The sequence below is a fragment of the Salmo trutta genome, chromosome 4 (assembly GCF_901001165.1).
Source record: "Salmo trutta chromosome 4, fSalTru1.1, whole genome shotgun sequence".
Lineage (NCBI taxonomy): Eukaryota > Metazoa > Chordata > Actinopteri > Salmoniformes > Salmonidae > Salmo > Salmo trutta.
In genome coordinates, this window is record NC_042960.1 from 6,600,793 (window position 1) to 6,619,203 (window position 18,411).

General features: G+C 44.0%; 1 protein-coding gene across 2 annotated transcripts; it reads right to left on the minus strand.

Moving 5' to 3' along the window:
* Positions 1 to 3,898: 3,898 nt before the first annotated feature.
* Positions 3,899 to 15,701, minus strand: LOC115191748 (acidic leucine-rich nuclear phosphoprotein 32 family member B). Of its 2 annotated transcripts, none has more exons than XM_029749617.1 (7): positions 15,273 to 15,701; positions 7,633 to 7,782; positions 7,218 to 7,340; positions 6,930 to 7,101; positions 6,517 to 6,608; positions 6,369 to 6,408; positions 3,899 to 4,289 (listed from the first exon to the last, which is right to left on the minus strand). In XM_029749617.1, exons 1-7 carry the CDS (start codon positions 15,666 to 15,668, stop codon positions 4,141 to 4,143), a joined length of 1,122 nt encoding a protein of 373 aa, XP_029605477.1. In that variant the 5' UTR covers positions 15,669 to 15,701; the 3' UTR covers positions 3,899 to 4,140. The 2 variants fall into 2 exon arrangements, with proteins under 2 accessions (XP_029605477.1, XP_029605476.1); XM_029749616.1 differs by having other exon boundaries at positions 6,924 to 7,101.
* Positions 15,702 to 18,411: the final 2,710 nt, after the last annotated feature.

Consider the following 18,411-nt stretch of genomic DNA (forward strand, 5'->3'; position numbering starts at 1 on the left):
CAGCTGTGCCCTGGACACCATATGTGAATTGATTGCCCCCCATCTATCTTCAGAGCTTGTGCTGTTAGGTGACCTAAACTGGGACATGCTTAACACCCCGGCCGTCCTACAATCTAAACTTGATGCCCTCAATCTCACTCAAATGATCAATAAACCTACCAGGTACAACCCCAAATCCGTAAACATGGGCACCCTCATAGCTATCATCCTAACCAACCTTCCCTCCAAATACACCTCTGCTGTCTTCAACCAGGATCTCAGCGATCACTGCCTCATTGCCTGCGGTCAAACGACCACCACTTATCACTTTAAAATGCTCCCTAAAACACTTCAGCGAGCAGGCCTTTCAAATCGACCTGCCCCGGGTATCCTGGAAGGACATTGACCTCATTCCGTCAGTAGAGGATGCCTGGTTATTCTTTAAAAGTGCTTTCCTCACCATCCTAAATAAGAATGCCCCATTCAAAAAATGTAGAACCAGGAACAGATATAACCCCTGGTTCACTCCAGACCTGATTGCCCTTGACCAGCACAAAAACATCCTGTGGCGTACTGCATTAGCTTCGAATAGCCTCCGCGATATGCATCTTTTCAGGGAAGTTAGGAACCAATATACACAGGCAGTTAGGAAAGCAAAGGCTAGCTTTTTCAAACAGAAATTTGCATCCTGTAGCACAAACTCCAAAAAGTTCTGGGACACTGTAAAGTCCATGAGAATAAGAGCACCTCCTCCCAGCTGCCCACTGCACTGAGGCTAGGAAACACTGTCACCACCGATAAATCCGCGATAATTGAGAATTTCAATAAGCATTTTTCAACAGCTGGCCATGCTTTCCACCTGGCTACCCCTACCCCGGTCAACAGCCCCGCACCCCCCCACAGCAACTTGCCCAAGCCTCCCCCATTTCTCCTTCACCCATATCCAGATAGCTGATGTTCTGAAAGAGCGGCAAAATCTGGACCCCTACAAATCAGCCGGGCTAGACAATCTGGACCCTCTCTTTCTAAAATTATCCGCCGAAATTGTTGCAACCCCTATTACTAGCCTGTTCAACCTCCCTTTCGTATCGTCTGAGATCCCCAAAGATTGGAAAGCTGCCATGGTCATCCCCCTGTTCAAAGGGGGAGAAACTCTAGACCCAAACTGCTACAGACCTATATCTATCCTACCCTGCCTTTCTAAGGTCTTTGAAAGCCAAGTTAACAAACAGATCACCGACCATTTCGAATCCCACCATACCTTCTCCGCTATGCAATCTGGTTTCCGAGCTGGTCATGGGTGCACCTCAGCCACGCTCAAGGTCCTAAACGATATCATAACCGCCATCAAAATGAGACAATACTGGGCAGCTGTGTTCATCAACCTGGCCAAGGCTTGACTCTGTCAATCACCACATTCTTATCGGCAGACTCAACAGCCTCGGTTTCTCAAATTACATTTACATTTTAGTCATTTAGCAGACGCTCTTATCCAGAGCGACTTACAGTAGTGAATGCATACATTTTTTCTCCGTACTGGTCCCCCGTGGGAATCGAACCCACAACCCTGGCGTTGCAAACACCATGCTCTACCAACACGGGACTGCCTCGCCTGGTTAACAAACTACTTCTCTGACAGAGTTCAGTGTGTCAAATCGGAGGGCCTCTTGTCCGGACCTCTGGCAGTCTCTATGGGGGTGCCACAGGGTTCAATCCTCAGGCCGACTCTTTTCTCTGTATACGCCAATGATGTCGCTCTTGCTGCTGGTGATTCTCTGATCCACCTCTACGCAGACGACACCATTTTGTATACTTCTGGCCCTTCTTTGGACACTGTGTTAACTAACCTCCAGATGAGCTTCAATGCCATACAACTCTCCTTCCGTGGCCTCCAACTGCTCTTAAATGCAAATAAAACTAACTTCATGCTCTTGAACCGATCGCTGCCCACACCTGCCCGCCTGCCCAGCATCACTACTCTGGACGGTTCTGACTTAGAATATGTGGACAACTACAAATACCTAGGTGTCTGGTTAGACTGTAAACTCTCCTTCCAGACTCACAATAAGCCTCTCCAATCCAAAATTAAATCTAGAATCAGCTTCCTATTTCGCAACAAAGCATCCTTCACTCATGCTGCCAAACATACCCTCGTAAAACTGACTATCCTACCGATCCTTGACTTCGGCGATGACATTTACAAAATAGCATCCAACACTCTACTCAGCAAATTGGATGCAGTCTATCACAGTGCCATCCCTTTTGTCACCAAAGCCCCATATACTACCCACCACTGTGACCTGTACGCTCTCGTTGGCTGGCCCTCGCTTCAGATTCGTCGCCAAACCCACTGGCTCCAGGTCATCGATAAGTCTTTGCTAGTTAAAGCCCCATCTTATTTCAGCTCACTGATCACCATAGAAGCACCCACCTGTAGCATGCGCTCCAGCAGTTATATTTCACTGGTCACCCCCAAAGCCAATTCCTCCTTCTGCCAGGTCGCAGTTGTAAATGAGAACTTGTTCTCAACTAGCCTACCCGGTTAAATAAAAGTGAAAAAAAAAAAAAATAGCAGCAAAGGGGGGGACCAACTCCATATTAATGCCCATGATTTTGGAATGAGATGTTCGACGAGCAGATGTTTACATTCTTTTGGTCATGTAGTGTATGTAACCATGGTTCGACGTAAAAATAATCTGTGGCACAACATCTTCCTGGTCCTAATACTTATACTATGGCCCATTCTCGAATGATGGCCTCCCGAGTGGTGTAGCGGTCTACACCGGGGGGGGGCATCATTGTAAATAAGTATTTGTTCTTAAAGCTACAACGTAACTTTTTGGGCGACCTGACCAAATTCACATAGAAATGTAGGTTATAGATCTTTCATGCCCATTGAAAGCAAGTCTAAGAAGCAGTAGATCTGTTCCATGTGCTCTATTTCTATGCTTCCTGTTAAGTTTAGTGGTCTTTTCCTTTCGGTTTTGTACACCAGCTTCAAACAGCTGAAGAAAACGCTTTGGTTATTGAGAATATATTTCACAGTCGTATTCATCTCTTACCCTGAGGTCCGGCACCTGCTGGATTTCTGTTCTACCTGATAATTAATTGCACACACCTGGTGTCCCAGGTCTAAATCAGTCGCTGATTAGACAGGAACAATAAGCAGTGGAACTGGCTTCACGGTCCAGAGTTCAGGCACAAACTGAAATTAGGCAAACTATTAGAATTTTAGCAACCAAGTAATGGCGGTGCGATTTCTGCATATTCTACTTTTAAGTAGTTAACCAAATAGCTATCCCTTCTATCTGCAATAACCCTTTTTGCACTAACCATGATTCACCACACTGCTGCTACTGTCACTTTATTCCTAGTTATATGTGCCTATCTACCTCGTACCCCTGCACAGACTTGGTACCGGTACCTCTTGTATATAGCCATGCGATCGTTATTCATTGTACATCTGCTATTATTTTTATTACATGCTTTACTTCCTATCTCTGCATTGTTGGGAAGGACCGGCAAGTAAGCATTTCACTGTTTGTCTACACCTTTTTACAAAACATGTGACAAATAAAATTTGAGTTGCAGTGAAACTTGTGTTCCTATTGCAGTCTTTTTTACCTTCCCTCCCATTCAAAATAAAATAAGCTGCAACATGTCATTTCGTAGAGTGACTGGATTATCCATTGAGGAATTTGGTGCATATTGTGTGATAAAAATATGAGTTCTAGACTTATCACTAGCGCAAAATGTTAACATTTTATTTACAAAGTTTCGTCATACAGAAAGATTTTTTTTTTTTAGCTGTAACCTTGATTTGTGCAACAGGCGGCCACACAAAGTCACAGCTCGCTTGTTGCACCGTTGCTATAGCAATTTTATTGGGGGGAAAAAATAAAGAAAGCCGACAAAGGGGTAAGAAGTAAACCTAACAATTTATTCATAATTCATCCAACAAAAATATTAAAAGCACAGACCCAAAATGAAATACCAATCCTGAAATCCTCACACCGGTATACATAAAGGGGAGTTGACAGTGAAATTGTGGAATGCGGAGTGGTGCGCTGCTTGAGAACCTTGGGAATGTCTCTCAAGTCCATGGGGCACAGGCAGCTCCACTCGAACCAACCGTCTGGTACAGTCTTGCCCTAGACGGGCTCAAAGCTGGGAGAGAGACGTGGCGTAGGCAGGGTGGGTGTCAGGGTGGAGAGGGAAGGGGTTGGTAACTTGATAGGCTGTCGTTTTTTGCTCATAATCATCGTTGTCAGGCTCTTGCAATCTCTTCTCTTCTTGGACAGCCTTGATTTCTGGGAGAAATGGGAAAGGGTCATTATACCATACTAGTGCTGCACCGACATGACATTTTTGGCTGATACGCGATATTTTCCTTGCCAAAAAAAACTGGTACCGATAACCAATATTTAAAATTTTAACAGCCTTTTAAGCATTCTCGCACAGTTAAATAGTTAACACACACATGGACGCAGCGGTCTAAGGCACTGCATCTCAGTGCAAGAGGCGTCACTACAGTCCCTGGTTCAAATCCAGGCTGTATCACATCCAGGCGTGATTGGGAGTACCATAGGGCGGTGCACAATTGGCCCAGCGTCGTCCAGGTTTGGCCGGGGTAGGCCGTCATCGTAAATAAGAATTTGTTCTTAACTAGTTAAATAAAGGTTACACACAAACTGACCAAAAAGTTATTTTGATGGCACTTACGCATGTCCCCATTACCAGTAAAACATCATAAAAACGTATTTATTTCACTTACTTGCTGTGCTGTTTCGTTCAGTCGTTTCATTCTCAACCAGGATTTCTATGGAACTCCGTTTGTCTTTGCGCGGCAAAAAAGATACATCGATGAATTGTTGTGACATGAAATACAAGTGATAGTTATTACACAATGGTAAAACTGTATGAACGCGTTACATTATTGTGACATGCAGTCATATTCAGGTCCTGATTGGTCACACCATTTGATGTGTCAAATAAGCTTGTTGACCAATCAGGACCTGAATATGACTGTATGTCACAATAATTTAACACGTTCATTAATTTATGTAGTTATTACAAATTGATTACACCATCATTCGTATTTCATATGTCACAACGATTCATCGATACATATGCTATGATGGTGGTAAAGTTGTCTTGCACAGTGCAGGTCATAAAAAAAAGAAGCTAGCTAGCTCATGGATGCAAACAATGTTCTTCCCCAAAAACATAGCAAAACCACATCTGTTTCAGTAGCATAGCTAGGTGTAATCATCTAAAATAAACCTAATTTATAAGACCGTTCTTATTTGATTAATGGTGGTCGGACCCATCAATGTGAAGCTGGCCACAATAAGGATTAGCCACAATAGTGGACTTTGCGGTTAGCCTTCAAAATAAAAGTTTGGCATAATTCTACTATTTGTATTCATTTGCATCACTGTCAATAACACTTATTTTGAATGCAAACCGCAAATTCCACTATTGTGCCTAATCCTTATTGTGGCTAGCTTCACGACACATAACACGGTCTGGTCGAGCCTCACTAGCCAGATTAAGTCAGCTGGCTGCTTATAACGTTAGCTTTGGGCAACAGGGTTAAGTAGCTGGCTGCAATTTATTTTCATGAACTGAAGTTCAATTTCAATAGGTGAACAACAATACTTACAAGGATTCTTAAATCATTGCTAAGAATAATGAAAATGACTGCAGTTTTTACTGGTCATTGTTTTTCAAGTTGGTTGTATTGGTGCTACCTAAAGCTAGCTACCCCAGAAGATGCGGTCAAACAAATGACGCTTTATTACCAACGCGGTATTGTAAACATCGTTCGTGGCCGGTGTTTGCAGACTTTTTTGTACAGCTTTGACAGTGCTACTGTATCATTTTTGACACACAAAGACCCAAACGGCATTCCATAGTATGTATGTCATAACGCTATTACTGTGAAACTCCAGAAGGGCAACATCTGAAAAATAGCGCACTTGGTAGTGTGTACCAGTGATCGACCAGTCGGCGAAAGCCCACGACAGAGAACGGTTGATTGTCAAGGGCAATGAATTCCATTATCTTGGCTTTAATGGATTTCGCCTTTGAGTTGTCTCACTGAAATGTTCTTACCCTTTCAAATGACTGCTCGACTGCTCAATCCACACAGCAGACATTGTGGGCTAGGTTAGGAATGCTGTGTTGCACGTGTAGCTCAACATTTTTACGTGGCGTCATTAGCTCATGTACCTACCTTACAGGTATGCATGTCAGCTTTGACATCGGTTTTGCACATTGGCGTTAACTAGATATGATCACCAATATATCGTGCATCCCTATACTATATGTACTGTACTTAGTAAAGTATCCAAAAGTGAGCTTGTGACAAAGTATGAATGACATACCATCTTTATCAACTTCACCATTGATGCCGAGATCTTCCTCCTGGAGAGAAGTGACAGAGCAGGTCAGAATCCACAGAGCTCTCAAACCATATTGATCTGTTGATCTTTTTAAACTATTGGGTCACAAACAAAACAAAAATGGCTTTACCTCCTTATATCTGCTGATCTCATCATCCTCTCCTACTACTCGCTCCTCTTCAAAGTCATCACCCTCCTCGTAGTCAAAGTCTTCCTCCTCTCCTAAAAAACAAATACACCACCTCCATTGTCAGTCATCACACAGAAATGCCGACAAACCCTACAAATACACAACAGAATTGCTTTGCATGACAAAACACATATGGATTGTAATATATAAATATTCCATTTAGCAGACGTTTTACAGTGAATCGAGCATACATTTTACGTACAAGTGGTCCCGGGAATCGAACCCACTATCCTGGCGTTGCAAGTGCCATGCTCTACCAACTGAGCTACAGAAGACCCTCATTCAACTCACATCTGCACTTACATTTCCTCGTATTCCCTCAAAACACAAACTAAATGGCTGCCCACCCTCACCGTCGTCATCGTCCACCTCTCCATCTGAGTCGGTCGCCTCCCGGTCCTCCACATCGTACCCGTCCAGGTAGGTGAGCTGAGGGAGCAGCTTGAACACACTCTCCCTGTAGTTGTTCAGGTTGGTCACCTCACAGTTGAACAAGTCTAGAGACTTCAGGCTATTCATCCTTTTCTGTGGGACCAAATTAGTCAAAACTCTAGATGGGGAAATGTAATTTGAGGCATAGCCTGAGACAATGAGATGGTGTCGCACTGTATTGTGCTCTACTGGGAGTTTGGTGTACCTACCAAAGGTTCCAACGTGCTGATGTCTTTCAGTTTGTTCCCACTTAGATTTAGATGTGTGAGGTTGGGGAGTTTCTCTGCTAGCACGTCAAGGCCACCAGAGATTCTGTTGTCGCTGAGTTCCAACTGCAACATAATGTGAAGATATATCAGTCACTTCTGTCCAAAAACGCCCAAGCAAGTAACAGCCTTTCAGAAAATAATGACTACGTCCCAAATGGAACCCTATTCCTTACATAGAGCACTACTTTACACCAAGGCCCTCAAAAGTGCACTATATAGGGTGCTATTAGGGGACGACCCAATGGCTCTTTCTATACCACCCCCCGGCAGAATTTAAGGTATTTTTCAAAAGGAGTCAACACAAATGTTACTGTAAACTTGTGTTAAAAATGGAGAAGAAAAAAAAAAACATTACCTTTTTGAGTTTCCCAAGTTTGGGAAGGTTGGAGACTGAGATTAGGCCAACGTTTATCAAACTGAGGAAATCCAGATTGACAAATTCTTCTGTGAGGCCTTTGATTTTCCCTTCATTTGATCTGCAGTTGTCCAGGACAAGTTCTCGTACCTATAAGGATAAAATAATGTTAAATTGTAATCCACATAATTAAAAAAAAAAGAATAATAATACAAAAATTAAAACACACGCATGCATTGTTTACAGACGCATTAAAAAACACTCAATGGATAATGCACCCATATTATGAAAAACGTTATTTTATGCATTTATATAAAAGTTGTGAGAAACCTGTTTAGGATAGTCAAATGTTGGCAACAGTAACTTGCTGCATCAATATTTTTCATGGATAAAAACAAAAAGCTTTTAATCTAAACTTCAGGATGAAAAAAGGTCAATACACAAAATATGGACGCAATGATAGGAGTGGTTGTTATTCCACTGGCAATTTCTGACTTCTGTATGAATACTTGCCTCAGTTCCTAGTTACAAAATGTTACACTTACTTGTATAAAGAGTAGAGTTCACATTTAACAGTCAGGGACAGTCGTTGCGCAACAAAAAGGTTTAAGAATGTTAACGTTGAACATCAAACGATCATGATTTGCACACTAACAAAGTGAAACATTGATAAGGCTGTCTAGTGGAGCCATCAATAAAGGTATTTGGTTGCATGATGTTTTATGTCGAGGCACCGCGGTTGTGTCTTTAAACCAGCTGCCACGAGGAAGAACCGCACAATACAGTTCTACCTTCACTTGCCCGCTGTTCAGTCACTAATGACACAAGCAATGCTTTTTGTTAGCAAGCTCGCTACAGGCTAGCCATTGCCCTTTTAAGCGCTGCCGAGCAGTTGAGGACCTGCAAGAGAAGCCTGACTGCCCGCCATGACCTACCCTACAGCAATGGAAAGAATTGAGAATATACTCTAAAGCGAAAACGTTGAGGTAAATTGATTGACTAGCCGTCGAGCGAACAACTGATAGGACAGTTTGTTAGAAATTAGGTTGCAACTACAGCCCGCAAATCAGGGTGTTCCTACAGGAACCTCTATTGGTCCATTTTTAAGCTACGACTCCAGTACATAGACGGGAGACAGGGGCGCTCCAGTACAGTACATGGCGCTAATGCACCATAACGTTGGATGCCAACCACCGATAACCCCCCCCAGAAGACTAGCTAGCTATAGCCAACTATTATGGATATACTGGCAAGATACATGTCTGTCTATCATAACAATGGGAGTCGTTGTCCACAAAAGCGGCACGGCGGGCTGTCTAGCTCCTGCCTGTCCTTTCTTTGGATTGGTGAATACATCTCATTATTGTAAAACTTTTTTGAATATTCGATGAGGGTTGTTGACATCAACCGCCTGTATTCAATGGAGAGAAACTATGCTATTAGACTTATGCATAGCCATCTCCGATATAGTGCCGTCGGAAAGTATTCGGACCCCTTGAATTTCTACACATTGGTAGGTTACAGACTTATTCTAAAATTATCCCCCCCAATCTACACACAAAAACCAGTTTAGAATATTGCAAATGTATTAAAAAAAACATCACATTTACATAAGTATTCAGACCCTTTACTCAGTACCTTGTTGAAGCACCTTTAGCAGCGATTATAGCCGCATGTCTTCTTGGGTATGACGCTACAAGCTACAACCTGTATTTGGGGAGTTTATCCCATTCTTCTCTGCAGAGCCTCTCAAGCTCTATCAGGTTGGATGGCTGCACAGCTATTTTCAGGTCTCTCCAGAGATGTTTGCTCAGGTTCAAGTCCGGGGTGTGGCTGGGCCAATCAAGGACATTCAGAGACTTGTCCCAAAGCTACTCCTGTGTTGTCTTGGCTGTGTGCTTAGGGTCGTTGTCTTGTTGGAAGGTGAACCGTCGCCCCAGTCTGAGGTCCTGAGCGCTCTGGAGCAGGTTTTCATCAAGTATCTCTGTACAGTCATAGCCAAAAGTTGAGAATGACACAAATATTAATTTTCAAAGTTTGCTGCTTCAGTCTCTTTAGATTTGTCAGATGTTATTATGGAATACTGAAGTATAATTACAAGCATTTCATAAGTGTCAAAGGCTTTTATTGACAATTACATGAAGTTGATGCAAAGAGTCAATATTTGCAGTGTTGACCCTTCTTTTTCAAAACCTCTGCCATCAGCCCTGGCATGCTGTCAATTAACTTCTGGGCCACATCCTGACTGATGGCGCCCCATTCTTGCATAATCAATGCTTGGAGTTTGTCAGAATTTGTGGGTTTTTGTTTGTCCACCCGCCTCTTGAGGATCGACCACAAGTTCTCAATGGGATTAAGGTCTGAGGAGTTTCCTGGCCATGGACCCAAAATATCGATGTTTTGTTCCCCGAGCCACTTAGTTGTCATTTTTGCCTTATGGCAAGGTGCGCCATCATGCTGGAAAATGCATTGTTTGTCACAAAACTGTTCCTGTATGGTTGGGAGAAGTTGCTCTCGGAGGATGTGTTGGTACCATTCTTTATTCATGGCTGTGTTCTTCGGCAAAATTGTGAGTGAGCCCACTCCCTTGGCTGAGAAGCAACCCCACACATGAATGGTCTCAGGATGCTTTACTGTTGGCATGACACAGGACTGATGGTAGCGCTCACCTTGTCTTCTCCGGACAAGCTTTTTTCCGGATGCCCCAAATAATCAGAAAGGGGATTCATCCGAGAAAATTACTTTACCCCAGTCCTCAGCAGTCCAATCCCTGTACCTTTTGCAGAATATCAGTCTGTCCCTGATGTTTTTCCTGGAGAGAAGTGGCTTCTTTGCTGCCCTTCTTGACACCAGGCCATCCTCCAAACGTCACTGCTTCACTGTGCGTGCAGATGCACTCACACCTGCCTGCTGTCATTCCTGAGTAAGCTCTGTACTGGTGGTGCCCTGATCACGCAGCTGAATCAACTTCAGGAGACGGTCCTGGCGCTTGCTGGACATTCTTGGGCGCCCCGAAGCCTTCTTCACAACAATTGAACCGCTCTCCTTGAAGTTCTTGATGATCCGATAAATGGTTGATTTAGGTGCAATCTCACTGGCAGCAATATCCTTGCCTGTGAAGCCCTTTTTGTGCAAAGCAATGATGACGGCACGTGTTTCCTTGCAGGTAACCATGATTGACAGAGGAAGAACTGATTTCAAGCACCACACCCCTTTTGAAGCTTCCAGTCTGTTATTCGTACTCAATCAGCATGACAGAGTGATCTCCAGTCGTGTCCTCATCAACACTCACACCTGTGTTAATGAGAGAATCACTGACATGTCAGCTGGTCCTTCTGTGGCAGGTCTGAAATGCAGTGGAAATGTTTTTGGGGGATTCAGTTCATTTGCATGGTAAAGAGGGACTTTGCAATTAATTGCAATTCATCTGATTACTCTTCATAACATTCTGGAGTATATGCAAATTGCCATCATACAAGCTGAGGCAGCAGACTGTGAAAATTAATATTTGTGTGTCATTCTCAAAACCTTTGGCCACGACTGTACTTTGCTCTATTCATCTTTGATCCTGACTAGTCTCCCAGTCCCTGCTGCTGAAAAACATCCCCACAGCATGATACTGCCACCACCATGCTTCACCGTAGTTATGGTGCCAGGTTTCCTCCAGACATGACGCTTGGCATTCAGGCCAAAGAGTTCAATCTTGGTTTCATCAGACCAGAGTATCTTGTTTTTCATGGTCTGAGTGTCCTTTAGGTGCCTTTTGGCAAACTCCAAATGGGCTATCATGTGCCTTACGTCTGCCCACTGTAGCATAAAGACCTGATTGGTGAAGTGCTGCAGAGATGGTTGTCCTTCTGGAAGGTTCTCCCATCTTCACAGAGGAACTCTTGAGCGCTGTCAGAGTAGCTATCAGGTTCTTGGTCACCTCCCTGACCAAGGCCCTTCTCCCCCGATTGCTCATCTGGCCGGCGGCCAGCTCTAGGAAGAGTCTTGTTGGTTCCAAACTTCTTCCACTTAAGAATGATGGAGGCCACTGTGTTCTTGGTGTGCCTTCAATGATGTAGACTTTTTTTGGTACCCTTCCCCAGATCGGTGCCTCGACACAATCGGTCTCGGAGCTCTACAGACAATTCCTTCAACCTCATGGCTTGGTTTTTGCTCTGATGTGCACTGTCAACTGTGGGACCTTATATAGACAGGTGTGTGCCTTTCCAAATCATGTTCAATCAATTGAATTTACCACAGGTGGACTCCAATCAAGTTGTAGAAGCCTCTCAAGGATGATCAATGGAAACAGGATGCACCTGAGCTAAATTGAGTCTCATAGCAAAGGGTCTGAATACATATGTAAATAAGGTATTTCTGTTTTTTTTTTAATTTTTTTTTTTTTAAAACAACCATTTTCACTTTGTCATTATGGGGTAACAAAATGTGGACAAGTCAAGGGGTCTGAATACTTCCGAAGGTTGCTGGATGTCACGTGACCTATATCAGTACACTTAACTTGAACATTATGAAACATATATTCGATCAAATAAACCTCATGTAGCAAATAGGCCATACATTTTTGTTGACCAAATTCAAAACTCATTGACCGCCATACAAAAACTCCTTGCTTGGTTGGCGAAACAACCCCACTTGCTGGAGGGAGAAAGATCTTCAGCCAAATTGGGCCTCACTTCCTCTTTGTTATAGCTAGTACACACCAGTAGCACAGAACAATCAGCCAGATACTTCACCAGTTGTATAAATGTGAAGCATCTGGTTGGCGTCTGGTCACTCAATGCTAAATATGGTGATGAGGAAGCCCAGTGGCCGGCAATGGGAGAAGATCGCGTTTGGGCCAACATTCTGCTAATTTTCTCATCTATTAAACATTTGATCTCCATACAGTATTGTTTCCAAAACTAGAATCTGTAACAAGCTGAGTTTTGTAGACTTTACCCTTTGCCAAAGTAAAAAAAATTGTAGGTGTTCCATACCAAAAATATGCAAATAAATGCTAGAACGCACCAATAGGATCTCACTAGCTCATGCATGCTCTGCCCATCTTCTTGGTTGTTCTGCCAACTATGATTAATTTGCTCCCATTGGAAATGACAGGCTCTGGTTTATCTTGGGCACAGAAGGTTTGTGGCACCTTAATTGGGGAGAATGGGCTCGTGTTAATTACTGGACTGGAATGGTATCAAATGTGACTCATTTCAGAAAAACCTAGGCGTATGTCGCGGGGTCACTATTTCACAGGAGAGCCATTCGAATACCAACTTTTTTTTTTATCAAAATGCGTTTTTTGGCAGAAATGTCTTCTGGAACATAACTTTAATGTGCCTTAAAACTTGTATGCCTTCTGTAAATACAAATAAAATTGTTAAATACCGAGCCTAGTTGGTTTAGGCACAGAAAGACAGCAACCTTCCCGCTAGCCATGATTGGCTGAGAGAGTGGGCTGGACATGCCGAGAGATGAGTTCGGATTGGTCTGCCATATAGCATGCTTCTGTCCATTTGAGCTGGTCAGTATGTGTTTGGTAATCCTGTCTAGCGCGGCTTTTTTACAAATATATTGCATAGTAGAACTGCATAAGTGTTGCTCTCCACTTTCTGGAGGACCAAGTTTTAATCAGTGGAATTAGAGAATGATAGCTAAGGAGATGGAGAAAACCCCTGTCTCCGGATTACATCTTCAAACTAAGGGCAACCATGGTCACAAATACATCAAACACGTGGTTTCTGGCCATTATAAGTCGTTCTCCCCGCCGCAGCCTTCTGTGCTCTTGGGTTAGTTATAAAAATCTTTACCAGTAGCGTTCTTCGCCCCCACCTGTCAGGCACTGTTTTCCCGCAGTTCTGTTAACGACAGCGGCAGGTGGGAGCGGAGGACACTGTGCTAGCTTGCCAGCTCATCCTGCTGACGCCGGTACACAGCAGGCGGGGGCGATGACATGTGTTAGCTAGCTAACCGTGTTGCTGACTAGCAAGCTAGTTAGCACATGGTGTCGCCCCAGCCTCCCACCTGTTGTGGGGGTGACCGTTAGACAGTGTCCTTTGCCCCCCCCCCCCCTTGTCAGGCATGGTTTTCTTTTGCTAGCTAACAAGCTAGCACAGTGTTGCTAATTAGCATGCTAGCACACAGTGTTTCCCTATTGCTTCCCGACGCAATGTGTTAGCTAACAGTGTCGCTGACTAGCAAGCTAGCTAGTTAGCACATTGTGTCGCCCCAGCCTCCCACCTGTTGTGCTAGCGGGAGGTGGGGGGCGACCGGTAAACAGTGTCCTTCGCACCCGCCTGTCAGGCATGGTTTTCTCCGGTATGTGGGGGGCGAAAGTGTGCCAGCTAGCTAACTAACAAGCTAGCAGTGTCACCCCAGCCTCCCGACTGCTGTGCTAGCGACCACTAGACAGTGTCCCACTAGCAGGCAAAGAGGACTCCGGTACACAGCAGGAGAGGGTGAAACATTTATTTCCCCTTTGAGCCACATTCAAAAGGTGTCACAGGAGCATGAAGATGTTGTGCCCGAGGGGTGCATTCATGCAGGAACCAATGGACTTATCGGGCGTTCCTACAGATGCAGGAGGGGAGGGGGAGTCCCTAAAGATGTAGGAATGCCCACATGCAACAACGCCCCGAATTGCAGGCTGCAGTTGCACACTATTGGAAATTAGTAAAACAAAGATGGAGTTCCTTCCTCTAGAGCTTCAAAGACAACAGAATGACAACATGGCGATTCCTGAGATGCAGTTATCTAAACGCTCCAAAGAAGAATGACTGTTTACTCGCAGTAATAACGTAAAAATATCAATTAAAATGCATTCAATGTTGAATACTTGTATTAATGTATGCATGAAAAGCCAGAGGGTCGAACGGAGTTTTAGCAACCCACACACCGAACGCCTTTTGCTCGGCCTCATGTCATTCAGGCCGGCAATTTCACAAGACGGCGACCAACATGTTAATTGTCTTGCCTATACATTATAAATGTCAAATTATTAACACAATGTACAAAATATCGACACTGCACGTGGAGCTTGTTGGCCAGTTTCAGTACGTTTTTTGTTTTCCTTCGTGGTAATTGCGAGGAATAATATGGCTGGAAAAAAACATTCGTTGACCGCTCGTAACAGATGCGGTAAAGAAGTCGATCGAACTCGACTTAAACAATGGAATTGCCATGGAAACGCATAGGGGAAAGGGCTGTGGAGGAAAGATTCCCAATTTCTACATTGCCCCAACGAAATTAGTTTACATTTAGGCAATTTATTTTACACAACGTTAAGGTAAAAATCGGAGTATAACACTTATATGGATGTCAACAACACGTCATCGTCACCAATCAACTGTATTACAGTTAAAAAACGACTGACTACCACCGATTTCTGTACGCTACCTAACACGTTTAGCTATATGAACGGGAGTTAGTATTTAGCAGTCACTTCTTCTGAACTTTAAAGGGGCAACTTCTAAACATTATGCAGCGAAAACACCCAAACATATCAATCGGATTTAAGTAACCACATTGTGGGCCTGTGACAATACATAAATAATCCCTTATTTGAGACATCCACTTTGTTTGGCGCACATTCAACAAATCTGACCTATCTAATCAATGGAACGGTCTGCATCCCATTGCCTCCTTACCGTATCCACACAGGCGATGTTTTTCCACTCCTCATTTGCCCGGCGTTTGCTGCAATAGCCCATCCGTGACAAGGATCGGCGAGTTGTGCGTTCCGAGATACTGTTCTGCACACCACTGTTGTACTGCGCCGTTATTTGTCTAATTGTAGCGCGCCTGTTAGTTTGCACGATTCTTTCCAATCTCCTCCGACCTCTCTTATCAACGAGCTGTTTACGCCCACTGGACTGGCGCTGACTGGATGTTTTTTGTTTGTCCCGCCATTCTCGGTAAACCACAGATACTGTCGTGCGTGAAAATCCCAAGAGTGCGGCCGTTTGTGAAATACTGGATCCGGCGCGTCTGGCACCGACAATCATACCACGCTCAAAGTCCCTTAGGTCACTCTTCTTGCCCATGCTAACGTTCAACCGAAAAGTATACCTAGACGCCTGTCTGCCTGCTTTATATAGCAGGCCACGTGACTGTCTGTAGGAGCAATCCATTTTCGGGAACGGGGTGGTGTACCAAATTATATATGTTTAACCCCTGGAGTGGGATACTGTATTGAAGCCATCTTGGCACTCCTCAATTGTGAAACAGTACTTTAGAAGCTATAGAAAACCATTTGTCTACATTCGTTTTTTACACATGTATTCTATTACAGACAACTTAATGCATACTTTTAAATTATATGAGCTAAACATAAAAAAATATAAAAATGTTCCTTAAAGTAAACGTCCCCTTTTTCAGGACCGTTTTTCAAAGATAATTCGTAAAAATCCAAATAACTTCACAGATCTTCATTGTAAAGGGTTTAAACACTGTTTCCCATGCTTGTTCAATGAACCATAAACAATGAATGAACATGCACCTGTGGAACGGTTGTTAAGACACTAACAGCTTATAGATGGTAGGCAATTAAGGTCACAGTTATGAAAACGTAGGACACTAAAAGAGGCCTTTCTACTGACTCTGAAAAACACCAAAAGAAAGATGCCCAGGATCCCTGCGTGAACGTGCCTTAGGCATGGTACAAGGAGGCATGAGGACTGCAGATGTGGCCAGGGCAATAAATTGCAATGTCCGTACTGTGAGATGCTTAAGACAGCACCACAGGGAGACAGGATAGACAGATGATCGTCCTCGCAGTGGCAGGCCACGTGTAACAACACCTGCACAGGATCGCTACATTCAAACATCACACCTGCGGGACAGGTACAGGATGGCAACAACAACTGCCAGAGTTACACCAGGAACGTATAATCCCTCCATCAGTGCTCAGACTGTCCGCAATAGGCTGAGAGAGGCTGGACTGAGGCCTGTTGTAAGGCAGGTCCTCACCAGACATCATCGTCAACAAATGTCGCCTATGGGCACAAACCCACCGTCGCTGGACCAGACAGGACTGGTAAAAAGTGCTCTTCGCGGTTCTGTCTCACCAGGGGTGATGGTCGGATTCACGTTTATCGTCGAAGGAATGAGCATTAGGCCTGTACTCTGGAGCGGGATCGATTTGGAGGTGGAGGGTCCGTTATGGTCTGAGGCAGTGTGTCACAGCATCATCAGACTGCCTGCAATGACAACAAGCTCAATCTCAACGCTGTGCGTTACAGGGAAGACATCCTCCTCCCTCATGTGGTACCCTTCCTGCAGGCTCATCCTGACATGACCCTCCAGCATGACAATGCCACCAGCCATACTGCTCGTTCTGTGCATGATTTCCTGCAAGACAGGAATGTCAGTGTTCTGCCATGGCCAGCGAAAAGCCCGGATCTCAATCCCATTGAGCACATCTGGGACCTGTTGGATCAGAGGGTGAGGGCTAGGACCATTCCCCCCAGAAATGACCGGGAACTTGTAGGTTCTTTGGTGGAAGAGTGGGGTAATGTCTCACAGCAAGAATTGTCAAATCTGGTGCAGTCCATGAGGAGATGCACTGCAATACTTAATGCAGCTGGTGGCCACACCAGATACTGACTGTTACTTTTGATTTTGACCCCACCCTTTGTTCAGGGAAACACTATTCAATGTGTTAGTCACGTCTGTGGAACTTGTTCAGCTTATGTCTGAGTTGTTGAATCTTGTTAATACTTAAATACTGTACAATGAATTTTGTCCTTGAAACATAATTGAAATACTGCAGAATAACATTAATTCCTATGGAGGACTGCTCCTACTATGGAGTGCCAATATGGTCGACCGGTGGCTTCAAAGCCTTAATGGCCAATAAATAGCATCAGCAATCCAGGGTTTATATACATCATTGGGTCCACCTAAAACTGACCACAGAGTATGCAACAAATCAGCTTTAATTTGCCAGAAAATAAAATAGTTTATGAATATCAAATCGAACAATATAACATTTGTCGAGATGTGAGGCTAGGCGAGTAGAAGATAATCTGCAACATTGTATCTGGCAATGGCCCCTCAATAACTTCAATCGACTGTTAGCAAGCTAGTATTATAAACTGGGTGGTTCGGGCCCTGAATGCTGATTGGCTGATACATTTGGTATACAGTCTGATATACTATGGCTATGACAAAACATGTATTTTTACTGCTCTCATTTAATTGGTAACCAGTTTATTGGTTAGAGCATTGGGCCAGTAACCGAAAGGTTGCTGGGTCGAATCCCTGAGCTGATAAGGTAAAACATCTGTCGTTCTACCCCTGAGCAAGGCAGTTAAACCACTGTTCCTCGGGCTCCGAAGACATGGATGGCGATTAAGGCCGCCCCCTTAAAATGCGGAATACACATTTCAGTTGAAGGCATTGTTGTACAACTGACTAGGTATCCCCCTTTTCCCTTTATAATTGGCAATAAGGCACCTTGGGGGTTTGTGATATATGGCCAATATACCACAGCTAAGGGCTGTATCCAGGCACTCCACATTGCGTCATGTAAAAGAACAGCCCGTGGTATATTGGCCGTATCACAAACCCCCGAGGTGCCTTATTGCTTAAATATAAAACGTTACATTATGGCTAGGTAGCTTAAGGGGGGGGGCGTTAATGGTAGTTATAGCCTACAAGATGTGGATGACACGAACGAGTGAAACATTTGTTTGCGTAGCTAGCTAGCTAAATATCTGGGTCCCAATGAAAAATGTCTAAGACTCCGTTTATCACAAATATAGTTGGACATGCTGTAAACACAAT

What these genes read in the sequence shown, in the direction of transcription:
- LOC115191748 (XM_029749616.1), bottom strand. Translation starts at nt 15,668, where the DNA reads ATGGGCAAGAAGAGTGACCTAAGGGACTTTGAGCGTGGTATGATTGTC. An exon ending in ACATCGCCTGTGTGGATACG is followed by an intron (nt 7,783 to 15,272) that starts GTAAGGAGGCAA and finishes TTATCCTTATAG; the next exon opens with GTACGAGAACTTGTCCTGGA. An exon ending in AGATCAGCAGATATAAGGAG is followed by an intron (nt 6,409 to 6,516) that starts GTAAAGCCATTT and finishes ACTTCTCTCCAG; the next exon opens with GAGGAAGATCTCGGCATCAA.